Source organism: Elephas maximus, chromosome 25 (assembly GCF_024166365.1).
Source record: "Elephas maximus indicus isolate mEleMax1 chromosome 25, mEleMax1 primary haplotype, whole genome shotgun sequence".
NCBI classification, from domain to species: Eukaryota; Metazoa; Chordata; class Mammalia; order Proboscidea; family Elephantidae; genus Elephas; species Elephas maximus.
In genome coordinates, this window is record NC_064843.1 from 53,390,342 (window position 1) to 53,412,548 (window position 22,207).

Here is a 22,207-nt window from a genome sequence, read left to right on the forward strand (position 1 = left end):
CTTCAAGACTAAAATATTTATTTTTTTTACAAATAACTGGGAGATGTACTTAGCCATTGCAACTGTTTTACAATTCTTAAGCATCAGACTAAGGAATGGATATTATAAAGAGTTAAATAATCCATGGCTATTATACATAGGTTTTATAGTTTATATAGGATTTTACTTCCACATGAAAAAGCATATTTTGTATACTCTATCAAAAATCATTTTTTGAGGAAAACGGGTAATTACAGTTCATTAGGTCTGTATCCCCTTCTTCAAGCTAGACTTTTACCCAGACTTAGCAAAAGAAAAATAAACAGCTGAGATCAATTATCTCAAATGCTATTAATATGCATGCTTTTATATTTTGGGGCAGATGAAAAAAGACTTCCTTAGATAACTGGGTGGCAGCAGAAAACTCAATTTTCTTTACTGATGGTTTGTATGACAAAATAAAACCGGGAGTATAAATTTTTTCCGTGGTCATTGATTGCCACTTTCTTCAACCACAGCTTATCCCAATGCTGCATGGCAACACCCCAAAAAGGAAACAGAAAAGAACAATTCTGAAAAGAACAAGTTAAGATGAATTTACGGTACCCAAAGAGTCTGACATTCTCACAGATGTTTGGTAACTACTACCTGAACACTTAAAACAAGCACCTCCTCCTGAAATTGTTAACAGAAGAGAGGAAATAGCTTGTCTGATGAGATCATGTCTTTCTGGCTTTATGCTTGTGTGTTAAAATCTTACCCTGAACTGTCAATTTCACAATTTGTGTGTTTTTCTACCAGTCTGAATGTCTTTGAAACACAAAAGCGACAGTGACTATGAAATAATACATCTTCTTCTGAAATATTTCAAGAACAAAGCCTCTAACAAACCTGGAATCCAAAGAAGTGGTTTCTATTGACAGTGTCACAGTAGAATGGTTTACTGGGCTTAAAAGGGCCAGGCTGATGGTAAGACGGTACAACAGTTCAGCTTCCTGTTCCCTTAGAACTGACATTCACAACCATCTAAGGTTTTTCAGCTCTGGATCAGTGAAGCCTGAGCACATGGTGAAGGTAACACCCAAGTGTGAAAACAAGGCTGCAACCCCATTCACTCACTGAAGCAGCATTTAGAGCAGTGCTGCCCAAAAGAACTTTCTGTGATGATGGCAATGTTCTATATCGGCTCTGTCCAACATACAACCATTGAGTACTTGAACATGTGCCCAGTGCAACTAAGGAACTGAATTTTAAATTTTATTTAATTCTAATAAAATAAAACTAAAATAGCCAGATGGGGCTACTGTATAGGACAGCATAGACCTAGGCGCACCAGTCTAGTATCAAACTCCTCTGCCCCCACCGCTCAGTGCTTTTTTTAGAAGTTACGTCACCTGGTTCCTAGCTCTAAAAGACAGTATCAAAGAAATATCACTACTTACGATCCATCATCCTAAATGCATAGCCGACATGTGAGGGTGACTTAAAAACAATACTTCTGCATTTTCTCATTCTCGTTTTCTTTGTAAGCAACAATGCTTCATGAGAGTAAGTTCATCCCAAAGCAAAAAATCCTCTTTAAGAATATGAATCCACAGAGAGTACTACCAGCTATGATATTTTACTTCTAATAATCACGTTGTGCTGGAAGGTTACATTGCTAAGACACACACTGGATTACCTTAGATCTATGAAAGAACAACTACTTTCAAATTCCAGGCCATCGCAATCCTCATAAATTTTACTGGCTGTTTCAGGAGAATCACAGTCTACTACTGCGTAATAGTACTTCAGTCGTTTGAACTGATAATCTCTCAGTTTTTCTCTAGACGTCCTAAAGACAGAAAAACTCATTAAGCTTACTTGTATAAGAAGACAAACAACCTTTCTCCCTTTAAAAAAAAATGTAATTGTCTCAAGAAAAATATAATACAAACTGGCCTTCATTCCAAGCCATCTTTCCTTCATGACGTTGCCTGTACGAACACTAAATATGTATGCTCAATATATTATTCTGACAAGTTACAGACTTTAGATATTTTGGTTACAATTTGGTGTCTAGAAGAGTTACGTGAGGCTACTTTTTTATTTCTCAGGACAGCTTGCTTTTTTTGTTTTGGTTTGCTACCACATAGGGCCTTCTCAAGTAGAACCACTAGATGGTATTATAAAATGTGCTAGAAAAGCACTAGTTCTAATTACAAAGACGCAAAATATTTGCTCCAGATTCATGTGTTGTCAAATCCAATTTCAAACGTATTTAACCACTATTTTTAGTAAGCATACATACAGCTCCACCTAGTGGCTAAAAAAAAAAATCCCTTACAATTATTACATATAGCACTATGATGATAAAGGATTTTTTAACCATTCTTTTACTTTATTTGATCCTCAAATATGAAAAATTATGCATTTTGAAGGTAAATAGAGGTTCAGTGTCACTTACATGGAAAACAACATCTCAGAAAAAAGGCAAAACTTATTAATTCAGAGTAAAGAGCCTACGGGAACTCTAAATTGGTTTAATTTATAAAACATTTTTCAAAAATTGTAGTCATTACTTCCACACATATACAAATAGAAACATACATGCAAAATGCTGCTTTAACCATGAATGGCACAAGTATAAACCTTGGCCCTAACTATTAAAGTAACCAGAATTCTGAAATAGTGACATGAATTTCAGAGATTTAATTTTATTTTCTATAGTGACTTAATACCAGTCCTTTTCAGGGGCATCTTCGGGAATACTTAATAACTCCACTGGTCCTTGAACTTGCTCTTCCTTCATCCTCTCTTTTCCAAACTCTGAAGGATATATCTAAACATAAAGAATAAGATCAATGTAATTATACTATATCCAGGATCTTTTCATACAATATCCAGACCTGTCGAGGTCTGAAACCTTTACGAGTCAAAACTAGACTCAATGAAAACAGAAAAGATGACCCACTTCCAAACCTACTACGGGAAGCTAATGCATCCCAAGGAATTTTATTAAAAATTGTCATTTTGGCTAGAGAGTTACAGATGTGGGGCTTAGAAATAAGAATAGAATCTCTCTTCCTGCACAACACGGTTCTGGGGTCCCAGAAAAAAATTTAAAGAACCAAACAAGATTCTAAGCTCAAGAAACTCCAAACGTAAACCCACACATGCAAAATGACTGGATTAAATAAAGTTGATATTAAAACCAAACCAAACCCGTTGCCGTCGAGTCAATTCCAACTCACAGCGACCCTTTAAATATACAAAAATTATTAAAAAAATACATAAACCATACTAATAACAAGGAAAAATAATTTTGTAATACCAAATAATTTTTAAGTCACAATTTATCCAATGCTTTCTTTAAAAGAAAATTATTTAAATAAAAAAAGGACAGAACTGATGACAATCATAAGATAATAGCAGTTCTGGTGTAAGGAAAAGAATTCACCCTCATCCAGAATCAGTTTTTTTTTATTTTGGCTACTTGGTGGGCCAAGAGATATAACTACATCAATTGGCGTTGTTTTGATAGTACTGGGCTTAATTAATTTAACTAATACAATTTTCTAAATCGTCTGAAATATGCAATTTATCTACTAGAGAATTCAAGTTATTCTTACTAATTTCAGTTACATACAATAGATTTCAATGTAGAAATTTTAAATATATATGTAGTCGCCTCTCTTTTTTGTGCTTTTTTCTCTTTTTAAATTTCTTGAAATTCCTACTACCCACTATTGTGAATAATGCTGCAATGAACATTTGTATGCAGGTATCTGAGTGTCTGCTTCAAGTTTCTTAGGTATTAGATCTAGTAGAATTGTTGGGTCATGTGGTAATTCTATGTTTAACTTTTTGAGGAACTGACAAATTGGTTTCCAGAGACGCTGCACTATTTTACCAGCAATGGATGAGGGTACCAATTTTTCCACTTTCTTACCAAAACTTTCCCTTTTTCTGATAATAGCCATCCTAGTAGTCTATGGGGCAGTTATACTCCATCCTATAGGGTCGCTATGAGTTGGAATCAACTCGAGGGCACTGGGTTTTTTTTTTTTTTTGAGTAGTAAGACATGGTGTATCATTGTGGTTTTAATTTGCATTTCCTTAATGACTAATGGCACTGAGCATCTTTTCAGGTGTTTATTGACCCATCTGCATATCTTCTTTGGAGATACGTCTTTTCAAGTCCTTTGCCCATTCAAGTTGTTGTTGTGCTGTCCGTGCTTTTGACGTCATAACTAACAACCTACTGTCAAAAACAACGTCTTGAAACTTTACCCGTTTTCTTCTGAGAGTTTCATGGTTGGGTTTAGTTCTTATGCTTAGACCACTGATTCAATTTCACTTAATTTCATATATGGTATGAAGTATTGGTCCAACTTAATTCTTTCGCTTGTGGAGATCCAGTTGTCTAAACACCATTTATTGAAGAGACTATTTTTTCCCTAGAGGCACCCTTGTCGAAAACCAATCGACCGTTGATGTATGGGTTACTCAGTTCTACTCTGTTGATCAACAACATGCCTATCCCTGTACCAGTATCACATTGTTTCAATTAATATAGCTGTGTGGGACAGAGAATTTGGTGGTTTGGCCTTTGTCTCTGTTTTCTGAAAACAGCCTTCGAATAGCTGGAGCATTTAAGACGCCCTTTGTTTCCCAAAATAGCCAGGCAAGTAGGGGCTACAGAGGCCCCATGCCTGGTGCTTTAACTTTTAGAGCAGATGGGGGCATTACGCCGTCATGCATATTCCACGACTGGATTGATTGTAACTATGCATTAAGGTCCTAGTCATGCAAATTCATTAGGCCCCAATGATTATGGGACCCTGAAACTTGGAGCTCTCTCTTTTAGGGCCTTCTCGTTGGTGATAACACCCATGAATGGGAGACAGTATCAAGTCCCTGGGGACAATGAGGCTCCATGTCAGGAACTCTCCCAGACCTTGCCTGATCCATGTCTTCAATTGTAGCCTTTCTGGCTATAATGGGTAACTGTTAAGTATATGTAATAATCTCCATGAGTTTTGTGAGCCATGATAGAGAATTTGGGGGCCCTGGTGGTAGAGTTGTTAAATACTCAGCTGCTAACCAAAAGGTTGGCAATTTGAACCCAACAGCTGCTCCATGGGAGAAAGATGTGGCAGTCCACTTCCGTAAAGATTTATGACCTTGGAAACCCTATGGGGTAGTTCCAGTCTGTCCTTTAGGGTTGCTGTGAGTTGGAACTGACTTGGCGGCAATGGGTCTGGTTTGGATGGAGAATTAACGAACATACAAGGTGCAATGAGACTCTGACTTAGCTTGGAGGGGCTACTTCAGAGGGCGGATACACAAGCAGTCATAAGGACAGAGTGCTAACTCATGATCTCATGACCTTTGGGTAGCTGGTGGTCAGAAGAGGGCTGATTTGTGAAGACCAGCTTGGGTAGCTGGACAAAGGACAGAGTCTTTTCAGCTTATGACCTAGCCCCAGGGGTTTAGAGGAACTGGCTGGTCTGAAGTGGAAGGTGTTCTACAGGCTCCTGCGCCTACAGGCAGTACCTGATGACCTACCCAGGGTAGCCAGGGATGTTCTGACCTAACTCTGGGTGGTTAGGGTGAGAGAGGAAGTGCCATAGTAGAACTGGCTGTCAACAAGGAACAGCAAAGTGGGAAGGTGAAGCCAGGATCCATTTCCAAAAGGAAGCTGAATTTACACTAATTTTTGCCATGCAGTTAGTGATAAAGGTGGAGTTTGCCCACTTTGCCCCTTTGATAGTGAAGACAGCAACAACAGCATCACAGCTTTATAGTACGTTTTGAAATTGAGTGTGAGTCCTCCCTTGTTCTTCTTTTTTCAGGATTGTTTCAACTATTCTGTTATTTGATTTTTATTCATGTTTTTAACATCACCTGGAGTTTATTGTTGATTATTACGAAGTGTGACTAACAGCTGAAAGGTTTGCAGTTCGAACCCACCTAGAGGCTCCTTGGGAGACAGGTCTGTTGATATGCTTCAGGAAGGTCACAGCCTTGAAAACCCTACGGAGCTATTCTACTCTGCACACATAGGATCTCCACAGGTAGGAATCAACTCAACGACAACTACTAATCACATTACGAGGTAAGGATCTGAACTAAGTTCTCTATCCAAAGATTGGTCCACTTATCTCAATATCATGTATTCAAGAAGCTAATTTTGATCTAAATTATCATATAAATTCTTCTGGATATTTTTTCTGTTTCCTAAATGTACCCTCTATTTTCACTAAAACCTGTTAACACCTGTAGCTTCATAAAATATTTAGACATTGTAACTAGTAGGGTAAGTCTTCATAGGTGTGTTTTTAAACTTTATTAGCTACTCTCACTTTTTATTCTTTTAGATGATTACTGGTATCCTTTTTCTTAACTACCACCTGAACTGTAATTTTGATTTAAACTACACTAAAACTGTACAAATAATATCTTTAAAAATTTAAAGAGAATAATAATAACTGGGAGCTGTTTTAGGCAGTGTACTAAATACTCACATAATCCTTACAAGCTACCCTAGGAAGTACTATTGTTACATTCACTTGTCCAACGAGTAAGCACATTTAAGAGATTAACTAAGGAAGTGCCCAAGATCACATAGCACTAGAATCCAGGTCTATCAAATTCCAAAGTCTGGATTCTTAACAACAGGTATGTGTTGCATAACGTTCATGATAGTTCTGCGTATTAGGATGTTATTCGATTTGGCCTTTGTGTGAACATATTACATACAGGCAGGCCCTGTAGTTAAATCCTGTAAAGTCTAACACATTAAAAGTTTACAGGAGCCCACAGGACAAAGACCGAGAGCTGTATCCACTGGATACAGGAGGCCGGTCTTGTTAGGTGTATGGCTGGGCCGGGCTGTGTCAGTAGCAGATGGGGACTTTGCAAGCATCCAGCAACAGGGCAGGCAGGAGGGGTGGGGATTCATGACATGAGGGGGAGCCCAGAGACGTGGTAGCGGGGAACAGGTGTGAGACTGCTTCCTGATGCTATGCAGGTGCTGCCACCTGGTGCCAGGAGCCGGGAGCCCGTGAATACCCCGGCCCAGCAGGCTTCCCCATTAGCGCCCACAGCAGGAGCACAGGAGCCCAGGCAGCCGCACTGTGCGGGAAGTGAAAGGCTGTACTGCTGCTGGGCGGCTGAATGAAGCCAGGAGGGCAGCTGAATGAAGCTGGCGGCGGCGGGGGGAGCAGCAGAGGAGGAGGAGGCCCTGGGGCGATTGGGATGCGCCCTAGAGCCCCCCCACTCATATCCTCTGGGAGTTTGGGGGTCTTTAAAACCATTAATGGGAAATAATAAACAAAAGAAACGTTGCTCTTGCTTAAAAAAAAAAAACAAAAACGTACAGACTTAAATGTGGTTGGACACTGCCCCAACAGATGTTACCCAGCGAATGACTGACTACACTCGCTGGCTCTCTAGAAATAAGGTTACATCTCAAAATTTTAAGTTTCTTAAATTTATCAAGAGTTATAGTTTGCTTTCCATAGGTCACATATGTTTAGTAAGGTAATTCCTAAGGATTTCACATGTTTTGTTACTGGTATAAACAGGACTTTTTTTCTTAATTGGCTAATGCTGGTAATGAGGAATCCTTTTTTTTTTTTTTATAGTTATCCTACACTCCACTCTTTTACTGAACTTATATTACAGTAGTTTTTCAACTGACTTCTTTGGATTAATAGTAATAATTTTGCCTCTTTCTTTCTAATATATACACATATGTCATATTTCGTGCCTAGTTGTACTGGACAATTTCCAGATGATTTTCATAAAAGAAAACTAACTTATGACTTAAAAAAAATCAGATTAAACATAAAAAACGTTTAGTACTTAGTCCAAAATGAAATCAGTTCTCACCTTTACAGAAAATACAACACCTCCTTTAGGTTTAAATGAACTGAACAGAGCCAGCAAATCTTTTGCCTTTAATCTATCCCAGTCCATGTTGCAAACTGCTAATCGGTGTGTAACCTGCAAAATGAGAAAAATATTACACAATCTATATCATACCAAACTCATTGCTGTTGAGTTGATTCTGACTCACAGCGACCCTACAAGACAGAGTAGAACTGCCCCATAGGGTTTCCAAGGAGCACCTAGTGGATTTGAACTGCCAACCTTTTGGTTAGCAGCCGAGCTCTTAACTACTACACCACCAGGGTTTCCATCTATATCATAGCCAGTGCCTAATAAACACACTAAAACTGGAATGCCTTTAGCTCCCAAATGCTGAAATTAATATAGTAGTTGTCTAAGTGGTTTCAATACGTAAAAGAGAACTTCAAACGAGTCAAACTATACTAAAATCATCAACATTTTCTTTTACTTTCTTAGTTCTTGAATTAGGACACAATCATGAGCTGATTTTTAAACTATAAAGTCTGTTAAGCCATTTTGTCAATCATGCAAGAGCAGGCAAGTTGAGTGTGTTGTCATGTAGCACTTCTAATAAGTATGGCAGGAAAGTACTTTTAAAAAAATTGCTTGTGACTTTTATTTATGTAGAACTTTTTCCTTATCTGGACAACTTCTAATTTATACAGATATATTCCAAAGCAAGAAATTTTAATCATCATCATAATCAAGAGTATTACTTAGCAGTAATGTTTTTCTCACTTAATTTAATGACAGTAACCCTACCACTCAAACAAGCTACTTGTACTATTTTCTTCACAAATAGTCTTATTTATTCAAAGCTCACCTCATTAGCCCGGGGAGCGTCTTTATCTAATTCTCTCCAAGCATGCTCAAAACCAAGCTCCTCTGGAAGTAAATCTTCATCTTCTTCATCTTCAGAACTAGTTTCTACATTTCCCTTACCCCTGGCAAGATCAGGACCACTGTCACTTTCATCATCTTCACCATCCTCATCTTCATCATCTTCACTCTCGTCATCATCGTCATCATCCGAAGCTCTACCAACCCCTTTAGTTTCATCTTCGGATTCTTCGTCGTCCCCCATTTCATTAGCATCTTCTGAAAGTTCCTCCAGAGAATCTCCATCCAACACTGTGCCACCTGCTGTGTCTGCACAACCATTTCCTCCTGCCATTATTGGTGGATTATTACAAAGGAGGATCAAGAAAATGCAAACGTTGAATTAAATTGAATAAAAATTATTTTAACATCAAATCCAGTAAAAAATATGTAATAAAAAAGAGTAAATGAAAATTTCAGTGAAATTCATGCCTAACTGAATTACGTAATACCAAAAACCAAACACGCTGCCGTCGAGTCGATTCTGGCTCATAGTGACCCTAAAGGACAGGGTAGAACTGTCCCATAGGGTTTCCACGGAGAGCCTGGTAGATTCGAACTACCAGCCTCTTGGCTAGCAGCCGTAGCTCCTAACCACTACGCCAGCAGGGTTCCCAAATCACTTAGTAGAAACCTTAAATATAACCAGGTCATGTAAGTAGATCTACATATTCATTCAATTAATATTTATGGAGTACTAACCCACTGGCATTGGGTCGATTCCGACTGATAGCAACCCTATAGGACAGAATAGAATTGCCCCACAGGGTTTCCAAGGAGTGGCTGGTGGATTCAAACTGCGGATCTTTTGGTTAGCAGCCAAGCTCTTAACCACTGTGCCACAGGGCTTCTATGGAGTACTAGGTGTGCAAAATATAATGGCAGGCAAAAGAACCAACAACTGCCCTCACTGAACTTCAACTGAAGAGGAAAACGAAAATTAAAACTCGGACAAGTGCTAAGAAGGAATAGTCCCAGGAGAACACATAAAAGGGGTTTATGATAACTGAGTGAGTGATAACTGAGTTGCTACTTTAAAGAAGAGTTAAGCAGTCAAAGTTAGATTAATGGAGGGAAATTTGTTCCAAACAGCAAGAAAGCATTGATAAAGATCTGCTTATAGGAAAACGTCTGGTAAGCATACTGGATTGCTGATAGCAAGAAGTCCAGTAAGAAATGAAGCTGGAGACTTGGTAGGGCCAAGGATAAAGGCTAACTTCTTGGCTTGCACAGATAGGGAGCACTGGAAAAGAAACTTTTTGTTTGGTTGACGAAGATCATTTATTCTGATTTGGACATGTCGACTTTAAAGTGTCTTTGTTTTGAGTCATAACTACATTATTCAAAAAGCATGTAGAAAGCTTAAAAAAGCCATAAAAGCCACTGACATGTTCCCAGAGGGAAATTATGAAACTTGCATATTGGCGAGATCACTTTGACTACACTGCAGAAAACTGACTGGAGGGAGTCAAAAGTGGATGTGCATAAACCAATGAGAAAGGTAACCCAGTGCTCCAGGCAGGACATGAAGGTAGCACTGGCTAGGCTGGTGACAGTAAAGACAAAGAGGAGTGAATGGATTTCAGAATCAAGTAGGAGGTAAAACCAACAGTAATCAGCGATGAGGGGCCACTTGATCTGGTGGAATAGAAGTTTTGGAAGTACCAAGGATAAAGGCTAACTTCTTGGTTTGCACAGATAGTGAGCACTGGAAAAGAAACTTTGGTTGACGAAGATCATTTATTCTGATTTGGACATGTTGACTTTAAAGTGTCTTTGTTTTGAGTCATCTGGAAACCCTGGTGGCACAGTGGTTAAGTGCTATAGCTACTAACCAAAAGGTCGGCAGTTCAAACCCACCAGGTGCTCCTTGGAAACTCTATGGGGCAGTTCCACTCCGTCCTATAGGGTTGCTGTGAATAGGAATCGACTCAATGGCAGTGGGTTTGAGTTTTTGAGTTGTCCTGGCAGTGCAGTGGTTAAGTCCTTGGCTGCTAACCAAAAGGTTGGTGGTTCGAACTCACCAGCCGCTCCGAGGTAGAAAGATGTGGCAGTCTGTTTCCGTAAAGATTACAGCCTTGGAAACCCTGTGGGGCAGTTCTACTCTGTCCTATAGGGTCACTATGAATTGGAATTGACTCAATGGCAACAAGTTTGGTTTTTTGGAGAGATCAAGAAAGCAGTTAGCTATTTGAGTTTATGGAGTCCCTGAGTGGTACAAACTTTTGATTAATGTACTCAGTTGCTAACCACAAGACTGGTGGTTCGAGTCAATGCAGCAGTCCCTCAAAAGAAAGGCCTGGCAATCTACTTCTGAAAAATCAGCTACTGAAAACTCTATGGAGCACAATTATACTCTGACAGACATGGGGTCTCCATGAGTTGGAAATGACTCCATGTCAACTGATAATGGTATGGTAATACAAGTCTACGACTCAGAGAAGCCTGGGCTGAGATAAAATTTGTGAGTAATTCATGTGTGAGTTATCCATCTTTAGACAGTGCTTACGCTCTGCTTGTTCACAGGATCTAAGCTTGGAGAATTAAAAACAAATCTAAAGGCTTAAGACTTGGAAAGAAATTGGAACCTAGTTTCTCTTGATTTCATAAACCTATGAAGCATGGAGGAACTGTTACTGAGTATCTACTATGTACAAAGCAAGCACTGAGCTAGGGAAAGAGGGATGTTTTGTAACATGATCCCATGGTCGTGGAGGTTCTAAAACAAAAGGAAACTGTTCACTGATTTAGAAATCTGTGTTCTAAAGCATCAGGAGACCACAGAGAGGTATTAATAACAGGGGAGGCTTCACAAAGATGTCATTTGACCTGAGACTAAGCGAATGAAAGTTTTGTCAGGTGGAAAGACAGAACATAGACTTTTATTTTAGTACCACAAGGGAGTAGGAAATAATAAAAATAACTAGCTATTAAATGCGACAAAGACAAGAGGTGGCATTACCATAAGCTCTGTATATGGAATCAGGAAGTCACCACCGTAACAGTGAAAGAAAGCTATCCTGAGGTAAGCAGCAGAGTTCATTCTTAAGCAACACAGTGCTCAGAAATAACACCTCAAGGACCTAGATGCATGTACTACTGCAATATTTCTCAAGCTTCAGTCATTATCATACTATTTTCATGACTTCTGCATACCACCTATATTTTTCTTTTAATTGACTTTAAAAAAAAAAGGCTTTGTTCTAAGCAATATTCCTGAAGTCGCAGACATGATGGGACGGTTTTCAAAGGTGTTGAAATACATACATAAACTTAATATTTTAAAAATCTGACTATAATTAGAAAAACAGAAAACAATAAGTGTTGGCAACAATGTGGAGAAACTGGAACCTTCATCCATAGCTGATGAGAATGTAAAATCGTATAGCCACTGTGGAAAATAGTTCCTCGAAATATTAAGCATAAAATTACCATACGACCCAGCAATTCCACCCCTAGGTATATGCCCAAACAGACACTTGTCCATCAATTGCAGCATTACTCACAATAGCCAAAAGGTACAAACAATTCAAGTGTCCATTAACAGATGAATAGATAAATAAAACGTGGTAAATATATATGTACAATGGAATTTTAGTCATAAAGAGAAATAAAGTTCTGATACATGCTATGACATGGATGAACCTGAAAACATTATGCTCAACAAAGTACAAATATTGTATGATCCCATTTAAATAAAATTTAAAGAAAGTAAAGGTAACTAGTAATTTTTCATCTACAGGTAACTATTATTAACATTTTGGTACATAATTGGCTAAATGCTTTTCTATGATAGACTAATTTTTTTTTAATACAATTAAGTCACATCATTTATGTTATTTTATAACCTATGTTTTAAAACTTTGTATATCACAGGCATGTTTGGATATCGTAATTTAATTAATCAGACTCCTAATGATTTAGGTTACCATTTTTTTTTCTTATTTTTTTAAAACAATACTGCAAGACACATCCTTTGTACATATGTCCAATTATATATTTAGAATAAATTCTTAGGAGTCTAGGTGTGCTGGGCTTGAACATTTAAAAATAACACATACCAAACTGCAACTCCTCACATTACTTTTATCCTGCAACACTTAGAAAGTCCCTCGCACGCCGTAGTTGCTGGAATGAAAACTGTAGATAATAAACTAAAGATGGTCCTACGAGGAGTCACTTAATCGCCACTTACAGATGCGTTTTCTAGGCTCTGAAACCAACATAAGTTACCACCAGCAACATGGTAGGGTGGGAAGAATCAGAAGGCTTGACTTACACTTCCAGCTCTGTGTGTCCTCACCCAAGTCACTTTAGCCTTGCTTCCTGAGAAATATATCCTGATTTCTCGGGGTTATTAAGAAAATTAATGAGAAAAGATATGTGAAAAAATTCTGTAAAATCAATCTAGAGGCTTATATGAATGTGTCACATTAATCCAGTGTCCTAAATTAAGTGAACTTAAAGGACTCTAAACTACTTAGCTAACAAACTCAACTTTAAACTGATCTAACTGCTGGTCCCACCCTGACCTTATTTTCCAATTTTAGTAAACAGACTCCTATCCATTCTCCTCATACCTCAGTTTGCTGCCTGGCTCCACTACAAATGGAATGGGATCCCATCCTTAAACCCCTAGTTCCTGCCACCTACAATTCTGGGTACTGCCTGATATTTCCTACCTTCCCAATGTGATCTGTCAAGAATTTTCTCTGCCTTTTCATGACACTTATTCTCCTACGGTCCTGTGATTACAGGCAATTTGTCGGGGTCATCTGAACAACTAATTCTTCTTTATAACATCAATTATCAGCAACACCGACACTCAAAATTTACTGCTGCCAGAGATGACACAAAATTTTAATGTTAATTATGTAAACATGAACTAGAGTGTAGCTCCAAACAACCATTTCTCGCTCTATCATCCACTCACCCCTTCAGAGACTTAACTCATTAAACAGGACTACCAATGTCTTCTGACATGCCCAACCCTGTCTTTGCTTAAGGTCTTTCCATGTAGAATGTTCTCATCCCCAAATTTAATTTTTCCAAATCTCAATCAAAATAGTGCTTCTACGATTTTTTTCTGATTACACATTTCAAGTGGCCTTTTCTTTTGAATTCTCATCGTCTTTTGCTGAATGTCTTTTATGGCACTTACTATTATTCTATTTTGTATTACCGTTGACTAATTTCTTTTTCTATTTTAGATCTGTGTTGTTCAAACGGAAGCCCACAGACACGTGTGGCTATTGAGTACCTGAAACAGAGCTAGTTCAAACTGCAATGTGCTGTAAGTGTAAAACACACCAGATTTTGAAGAATTAGTATAAAAGAAAAAGTAAAATATTCCACTGAATTTTTAAGTGTTGATTACATGTTGAAATGGTATATTTCTTACATACTAAGTTAAATAAAATATACTATTAAAATTAATTTCATCTGTTTCTTTTTACTTTTTTAACGTGGCTACCAAAGAATTCAAAATTACAGATTTCTATTAGACATGCCTGCTTTAGTCTAGGGCCACTGTATAGAGTTTAGCAGACTGTTATTTGCAAAAAAGCTATGAGGGGAAGAGGGAGGGAAGGGGGGTACTCTCCACCCAGGGGAAAGGAATCTGTTGCTTCACTCAGAGAATCTGTTACCTCACCAAACTGAACCCTGGGAGCTCTGTGTGTTCAGAGGGGGATGTCTTTTCTAATTTGCTCAAAGGCATCATATAAGCTAGCAGTAGCTCTGAGATAGGGGACCATGCCTTACTCATGTTCTGTCTGCCAAAACCAAACCTGCTGCCATAAAGTCAATTCCGACTCATAGCAACCCTACAGGATAGAGTAGAACTGCCCCATAGAGTTCCCAAGGGGTGGCTGGTAGATTCAAACTGCTGGCCTTTTGGTTTGCAGCTGAACCCTTAACCACTGCACCACCAGGGCTCCTCTCTGCCAATAAACAAAAAAAACCAAACCCATCGCTGTGGAGTCGATTCCGACTCACAGCACTCCTACAGGGCAGAGTAGAAATGCCCCATACGGTAGATTCAAACTGCCAATCTTTTCGTTAGCAGCCTAACGCTTAACCACTGTGCCACCCGGGCTCCTATCTGTCACTAAAAAAGAAAACCAAAAAACCCATTGCTGTCCAGTCGATTCTGACTCATAGCGACCCTACAGGACATAGTAGAACTGCCCCATAGTTTCCAAGGAGTGCCTGGTAGATTTGAACTGCCAACCTTTTGGTTAGCAGCCATAGCACTTCGCTGCTATGCCACCAAAGTTTCCTATCTGCCACTATTGTTTACTAAATATGTATTTGTTGAGAAAATAAAGGAACGCATACATAATCAACTCTACTTACCTGCTTCAGACATACTGCTCATCACGCAATGATAGCATATAACACCTTCTCTAGTTATAAAATATGGCTCTCATTAGTGCCCACTACAAATCCAAGTCATTATTTAGCCTCAAACCTTCATTTGCCTGTCTTCTAGCCATTACAGAACCAAATCAAAAATTAATAATCATTTCATAGTTTTTTTTTCATTGCTCTGTACTTCCAAATAAACATTTGACCATTCTCATTATACTGGTGGCACAGTGGTAAAAGCACTCAGCTGCTAACTGGAAAGCTGGCGTTGGAATCCACCAGCTGCTCCACAGGTGAAAGCTGTGGCAGTCTGCTTCCATAAAAATTACAGCCTTGGGAACCCTACGGGACAATTCTACCCTGTCCTATAGGGTCATTATGAGTCGGAATTGACTCACCAGCAGCAGGCATCATACCATGAAAATACTTATTAAGGTATATTTGTATTTTAAAAATCAGCATAAAAAATAAAGCATCCCTAATTCTTTCCAACCAACCTGATTGTACTTCTCTTCTTGTCTCAGAACACTCGACCTTTGGTGATTTCACAACTTTAGTGATGTCGGAGTCAACTACCTTTAGTTTTCCTTTAGGAACGTAGTCTGTACTATGTTGAACAACTTCTTTTTTCTCTTTTGTACCTTTCTGTGTAAATTCTTTGCTATCCTTCTTAGGACTTATTTTTGAATCCAGCTTCTTAGATTTGAAGGACATTTTTGCTTTCTGAATTATTTCAGAATTATCTAATTCATTTTTACTTTCAGCAACCTTTTGATTAATTTTTTCAGTTTCTTTCTTTTTCTCGACTAGACTTTTTGAATCTATTCCTGTTTTAGTCTGGGGTTTTTTCTTCTTCATTTTCTTTTGGTTCAGGGCTTCGCTATCTTCATCAGAGAGATCTGAATCAGAATCCGAAAGGTCGTAGTAACGTTTCAAGTCCTCTGTAGTACTGTGGGTGATGGGGCGCCCTCTTTTATCCACAGCGTAATTCAACTTGAACTTTTTGTCATGAAACATGGCTCGAAATCTCTTGTCAATTTTGACTTTTCTATCCTTTTCTGGCATTTCCCAAAATCTCGGGTCCTTTGTAACCCGTCTAAACCGCTGATCACTCATTATTTCTTGTTTAGATGCCATTTTTAAACTTCTGGACTGGACAAATGCTTGAAGAAACCAAATACTAAAAAATAAAACAAATGTTACAATAATGAAGAGTTATGGATCTAATTAAATATTTGGAAAAATATTAATTCACAATATGCTATAAGTTAAATGAAGGTAACAAGTCTTATTTCATTTTCTCTACTTGCTCTGGGTTACATGTAGAAAAAACCATATTCAAACTATCTTTTCATTTGAAAACATTTGGAGATAAATATAAGTCAAAGCCAAGCAGAATTTCAGAGTTTTATGTTGTGGTAAATGCCTACTAACCAATGGCACTCATTTAAAACTTCTATATGTATTCCTGTTTGTGTTGTAAGTTAAAAGCTAAAGTAATTAAAAGACTTCCAAGCCTTAGTTTGTCTCCCTTATTTCTCTGCATTCTGGTCCCATTCTCACTGTCAATCCTTACCTCCTGCTACTCCCAACAGCCTCTAGTTTTACAAAGCCAGTCTCCTAACTACTTCATAAACAGATCCAAATCACTTCAGGTTTAGCTCACAAACTTCCCTCTTTAAATCCTACTATCCTTCAAGAACCAGGTAAAGTCTCACTCCAGTCAAAAAAAAAATCACAGTTTTTCTATAACATCTTACATTAGATTATTACATCAGAATAGATAGATACACACATACAAATCAGCATTGGCCCCTTGAAAAAACTGACCAATGGTTTAGCATCTCTGGATTTGATTTTTGGTAAATGCCAAAAGTGAGTTTTAAAAGTAAATAGTGACCGATCAAAGAGAATAGTTATGCTTTGTTTTAATGTTTCAAAAACACGGCTTGACTACAAAGCTGTACTTTTTTCTTAAAACAATTTCTTTAATGCCTTAACTAGGTTTCAAAGACGCATTTACACAGCTAAACAAAAATAATACTGATATTAATAACGGCGAGCTCTTACATGCCAGCTACTGTTCTGAGAGCTTTAGATGTATTATTTAACCCTCCGAGACAGCCTTCCGACGTGGACATCATCTTATCCAATTAATAAAGATAACACGTGTAAATGTTTAGAATGAAAGGTCAGATATTCGAACAGAAGGGAAAGAGATCAGACTTAGCTCCTACGCCCACCGTCATCTCCTTAGCCCACCCTGCCCTTCTACCGGTGCCTCAGGCTGAGTAATGAACCGAGTGTCCCCTTGCCCTGCAGCTATTTGGCTGAGGCCCCTAGAGAAAGCGACCATTGAGGAGGATCAAGGAAGTCTGAAAAACGAGGCCAGAAAGGCCAGGAGGAAAGGGTCCACCACTGAAGAAACCGAAGGATAGCCTGTCAGAGACTGGCTCTTCCCTCTCTACCTACCTCCTTGGGCTCAGCAACCCACACAGATTCGCGGCGCCTTCGGTGCGTCTCACACGAGACCCACACCCACAATCCTCCGCGGCACTCGGCCGTAACGGCACGCGAGCAAGGCCAAAACTACTTCGCTATTCCTTCCGCGAAGATCTATACAGTAGCCGCTAAAGCAGCGGTGGCGCATGCGCGCGACCGAAGCGCGCCGGCTAGTGGCGTCACAGTTAAAGATGCTGCGACTCGAGCAGCTCTGGCGCCTGTGGCGGCGGCCTCGGGCGGCGGGGGTCTTCGCGGGAAACCTCAGCCGCAGGGAGGTGGCTTCTGGCGTCTTTCCCCCGGGTGGTGCCTCGCCTAGAGCTCTGAATATTTTCGACCGGAATTTGAAGAGGAAACAGAAGAACTGGGCCGCTCAGCAGCCCGAGCCGAAGAAGTATGACTACCTGAAGGAGGAGGTGAGAGCGCGGGGGTCGGGGAAGGGCGGCGCCGAGGCCGGGCTGCGGATCCGGGAGCTGGGGCCGGGCCCTGACCCCGTCTTGCTGTGTGACCTTGGGCAGCCGCCCTGCCTCCCTGGGCCTCTGCTCTAATCACGGGAGGGTGGGGCTCGGGTGTTCGGAGTGTTTTACTCATTCATTCGTTCGTTCATTCATTCACTCAGCAAATATCGCTTGAGGTACAGCTGTGACCAGGGCAGAGCAAGAACGCGGTTCTCATAAGGCTTGCGTTCTTCGAGGGAGGTGGGATGGGGGCGGAGCGGGCGAAACAGACCCTAGGCAAGAAACAAATTAACCAATACGGCGATTTCAGTTAGGTCAGGAAAATTAAAAAAAAAAAAAGTTAAATGATGATGACTGTTGTGGTCAGGAATGGCCGCTGGGCAGGAGACCCGATGAAGAATTTCGTAGTCAAGCTGAGGGAGGCAAAGGGAAGGACAAGTGCAAGGTGCCTGAGGCCAAAGGGACCTTGTTGAGTCTTCAGCGACGGTGGAGCTTAGAGCTCTAGTGAGTGGGAGAGGTAGTCAGGAGGGCCCAAGTCATTAGGGCCTCATAAGGTAAGGGCTTTGTACTCTGTGTGCTGTCCATCCATTAGGGTAGCCCTGGCCGCATGTGGCTTTTGAAACGCTTGAAATGTCGCTAGTCCAATCGAGATGCACTTTAGGTGTAAAATACACACTGAATTTCAGTGAGGAAAAAAATCATGTAAAATATCTCTATTTTATATTGATTCCTTGATGAAATAATCAAATTTTTGATATATTGGGTTAAATGAAATATATTATTCAAACTAATTTTTCCCTTTATGTTTTTAAAAGTAGCTACTAGAAAAGACTAGAAAATTCAAAAGTACACATCGTTTTCATTTGTATTTTTTTTTGAATTTTTATTGTGCATTAGGTGTAAATTTATGGAGCAAATTGATTTTGTTCCCTGACATTGTTGTCATTCCCCACCATGTGTCAGCACTCTCCCCATTTCCATCCTAGGTTTTCTGTTTCCATTTGTCTTGGTTTCCTACCCCTTCCTGTCTTCTCATCTTTGCTTTTGGGCAAATGTTGCCCTTTTGATCTCATGTAAGAGTACGTTGCTCTTGGGTATTATTGTTTATTTTGTGGGCCTGTCTGTGGTTTGGTTGAAGGGTGGTCTCTGGGAATGGCTTCAGTTCCAGTTCAGAAGGGTGTCGTGGGCCATAGTCTCCAAGGTTCCTCTAGTCCTTGTCAGACCAGTAAGTCTGGTCTTTTTTGTGAATTTGATTTTTGTTCTACAGTTTTCATCCCACTCTGTCTGGGATCCTCTGTTTTGATCCCAGTCAGCTGTCGGCAGTGCTGGCTGGGCACCATCTAGTTTTTCTGGTCTCAGGGCTGTGTAGGCTATGGTTCGTATGGTCCATTAATCCTTCGGACTAATTATTCCCTTGAGTCTTTGGTTTTCTTCACTCTCCTTTGCTCTGGACCACAGAAGACCAATAGTTGTATCTTAGATGGCTGCTCACAAGCTTCTAAGATCCCAGGCACTAATCACCAAAGTAGGATGCAGAACTTTGTCTTTATGAACTATGTTGTGCCAGTTGACGTAGATGTCCCCTGAGTCTATGGTTCTTCGCCTTTGAGCCTAGGAACTTCGTCCCGTGAGGTATTTGGTTACATCTAAAACGTTGCCCTAACTGTGGCCCTTGTGTGCTCTATTGTCTGTATGAATATATAAGCAACACATTCAGTTATGTACGTAGAAATATCCACCACTAAACTTATATCTGCAGGTGAGTGTGTTCCCTTACACCCTCTCACAACTGGCTTTCTTTTAAGGCAAAACTGACCAGTCCCGTTGGTAGGCCGCAATTACGGTCATAAATTGATTTGCATCTCACTTTTTTAATGGCTTTTTTTTTAATGGCTTGGCAAAGCTGTGGTTAAGAGCTCAGGCTGCTAACCAAAAATATTGGCAGTTCTGATCCACCAGCTGCTCCTAGGAAACCCTATGGGGCAGTTCTATTCTGTTCTATAGAGTTGCTATGAGTCAGAATCGACTCAACGGCAATGATTTTTTTTTTTTTTAACGGCTAATGATCGCGAACATTTCTTCCTGTGTTTATTAGCCATCTGAATGTCTTCTTTGGTGAAGTGTCTGTTCATATCCTTTGCCCATTTTTTAGCTGGATTGCTTGTCTTTTTATTGTTGAGGTGTTGAAGTATTCTCTAGACTTTCGAGATTAGACCCTTGTGGATATGTCATAGCCAAAAATTTTTTCCCGGTCTGTGGATTCCCTTTTTCACATGAAATATAAAGGATACGTTATATATGTGTGTATATAACATACGTATGTTGTTTCATCGACAGCAATGGGATTTTTTTTTTTTTTTTTTTTTTTTGCGGCGGGGGATTATTTTGAAATAGAGGAGAAACTTGCTGTGGTCAAATAGAAAAAGGGATTAAGGGAAGTACTTCTCTACCAGTTGAAACGTAAGTAACCTGTGGATTGTCGAATGCTGTGAAAAGTGTTACTTCTCTGTTAAGCCTGCTCATCTTGTGTGTATCATTGCCTCTTGTTATCCTTCAGGTTGGAAGTCGGGTTGCAGACCGTGTATATGACATAGCCAGGTAAGTGATGGTTACTTAGTAAAATTTAGTCACCTTTCAGCTGGAGACTCAATATATTAAATGTTGAGAGCTCAATACCTGGAGTGGCAAAATGTGGAGGAAATTATTACCAGGAGTGGTGATAATCACTCTCTAGTTGTTTCTTTATGTCTGAGAGAGCAAATGTTCTTTCCTTCGTTGTTGCCTAAAAAACAAATGACTGCAAGCACAACTCACGGCTTGTCTCCAGGCCTGAATGACTGATCCTCTTGATTTGGCCAAAAGCCAGTAGTGGAAGGATTGCTCCAAAAATGGGCATATAGGATTGGCTGCATGTGAATATTGAAGATTTACTAAACCTAGCTTTACATGTTTAACTAAACTTAGCAATAGAGTCTTTTATCATCTAAGAGAAGGAGAGAGTCTGCCTAGATTCACTCTCCAATTTGATTATATGGGACTTTGGCCACTTTATCTTGAACATTGTTAGTGGTAACAAGGTTGTATGAGGAAGATTCAAGAAAAGAACACTTTCATGAAGTATTATTGAAACCTTGGTGAATTCATTGCTTAATATTAGATACAGTGAAAGATCTGTGGACTGGAGTTGACAGCCATGTGGCAGATGCTGTGTGATGTTAGGCAAATTTTTGTACTCTTAGGTTAAAAGACCATCCGTTAATTCAGACCAAGATGGGATTAATTTATTGGATTTGTCTATAATAAAGGAAATTTCGTAAAATCATGAACTCTTTCAATCGTATTTTAGATACTTCCGTGCTGCTTTTGGGATGCATTAATTTCATAAGACAAAATGCTTCATTGTCTCAAATAATTGCCCCCATTTCATTTGTTTCATTGGTTCCATTTATAGATCTGAAAAATAGCTAATTCTTAATAATTTCCTTTCTTATGCCTGGATTATAGCCCATTTGTGATTTAATAAGTGAAAAATTAGGTTTTGCAAATCTGTTTGGATTTTACAATCTTTATGTCATAGTACTGAGCAAAACACAGGTCTATGGAGAGACCTAGGATTACGGCTAAAAGCATGTCTTCAACTAACATTAACTCTTTGGAATTGAATTATTAAAAATATCAGTCTAAATTAATATTCTTTATTTATGTTCTGGTATTAGAAAAAAGTTTTTATTGTCAGCACTGATGTCGTTGATTTTTTAAAAACTAACTGCACAGATTATTGTCTTATTTGTGGATTCAGAGGCTCACTAGTCACAAAACTGATAACTAGCTCCTATTGAGCATTTGTACTGTGCTAAATGCTTTATGCACACTGCCGTTGTGTGTGCCGTCAAGTCTGTTCCGACTCGTAGTGGCCCTATATGATGGAGTAGAGCTGCTTCTAGGCTGTAATCTTTACGGGAGCTGATCACCAGGTCTTGTCTCCTGTGGAGCCTCTGGGGGTTCGAACTACTGACATTTCGTTTAGTAGCAGAGCACTTAACTATTGCGCTACTAGGGCTCCTTTTACGTGCATCATTTTTTATAACTTGCACCAACTCTGAGGTACGCAGTAATTTTTCTGT

The 22,207-nt window shown here is 39.4% G+C and overlaps 2 protein-coding genes across 7 annotated transcripts in view; one reads left to right on the forward strand and one right to left on the reverse strand.

The window, feature by feature from the left end:
• Positions 1-17,704, reverse strand: part of ESF1 (ESF1 nucleolar pre-rRNA processing protein homolog) — a 78,640-nt gene extending 60,936 nt beyond the window's left edge. Inside the window, exons 1-6 of the mRNA XM_049868956.1 lie at positions 17,599-17,704; positions 15,624-16,306; positions 8,702-9,045; positions 7,858-7,971; positions 2,700-2,800; positions 1,661-1,813 (exon numbers count right to left, since the gene is read on the reverse strand). Coding sequence (XP_049724913.1) covers positions 1,661-1,813; positions 2,700-2,800; positions 7,858-7,971; positions 8,702-9,045; positions 15,624-16,263 — 1,352 coding nt within the window. The 5' untranslated portion in view covers positions 16,264-16,306; positions 17,599-17,704. The remainder of the gene's footprint in view (positions 1-1,660; positions 1,814-2,699; positions 2,801-7,857; positions 7,972-8,701; positions 9,046-15,623; positions 16,307-17,598) is intronic.
• A 92-nt stretch (positions 17,705-17,796) lies between these two features.
• Positions 17,797-22,207, forward strand: part of NDUFAF5 (NADH:ubiquinone oxidoreductase complex assembly factor 5) — a 37,307-nt gene continuing 32,896 nt past the window's right edge. For all 6 annotated transcript variants that reach the window (XR_007515373.1, XR_007515374.1, XR_007515375.1 and 3 more), the window contains exons 1-2: positions 17,797-18,041; positions 20,641-20,681. Coding sequence is in view for 2 of the 6 variants with exons in the window: in XM_049868972.1 (XP_049724929.1) it covers positions 17,820-18,041; positions 20,641-20,681 (263 nt within the window). In the remaining 4 variants the exon portion in view is untranslated. The remainder of the gene's footprint in view (positions 18,042-20,640; positions 20,682-22,207) is intronic.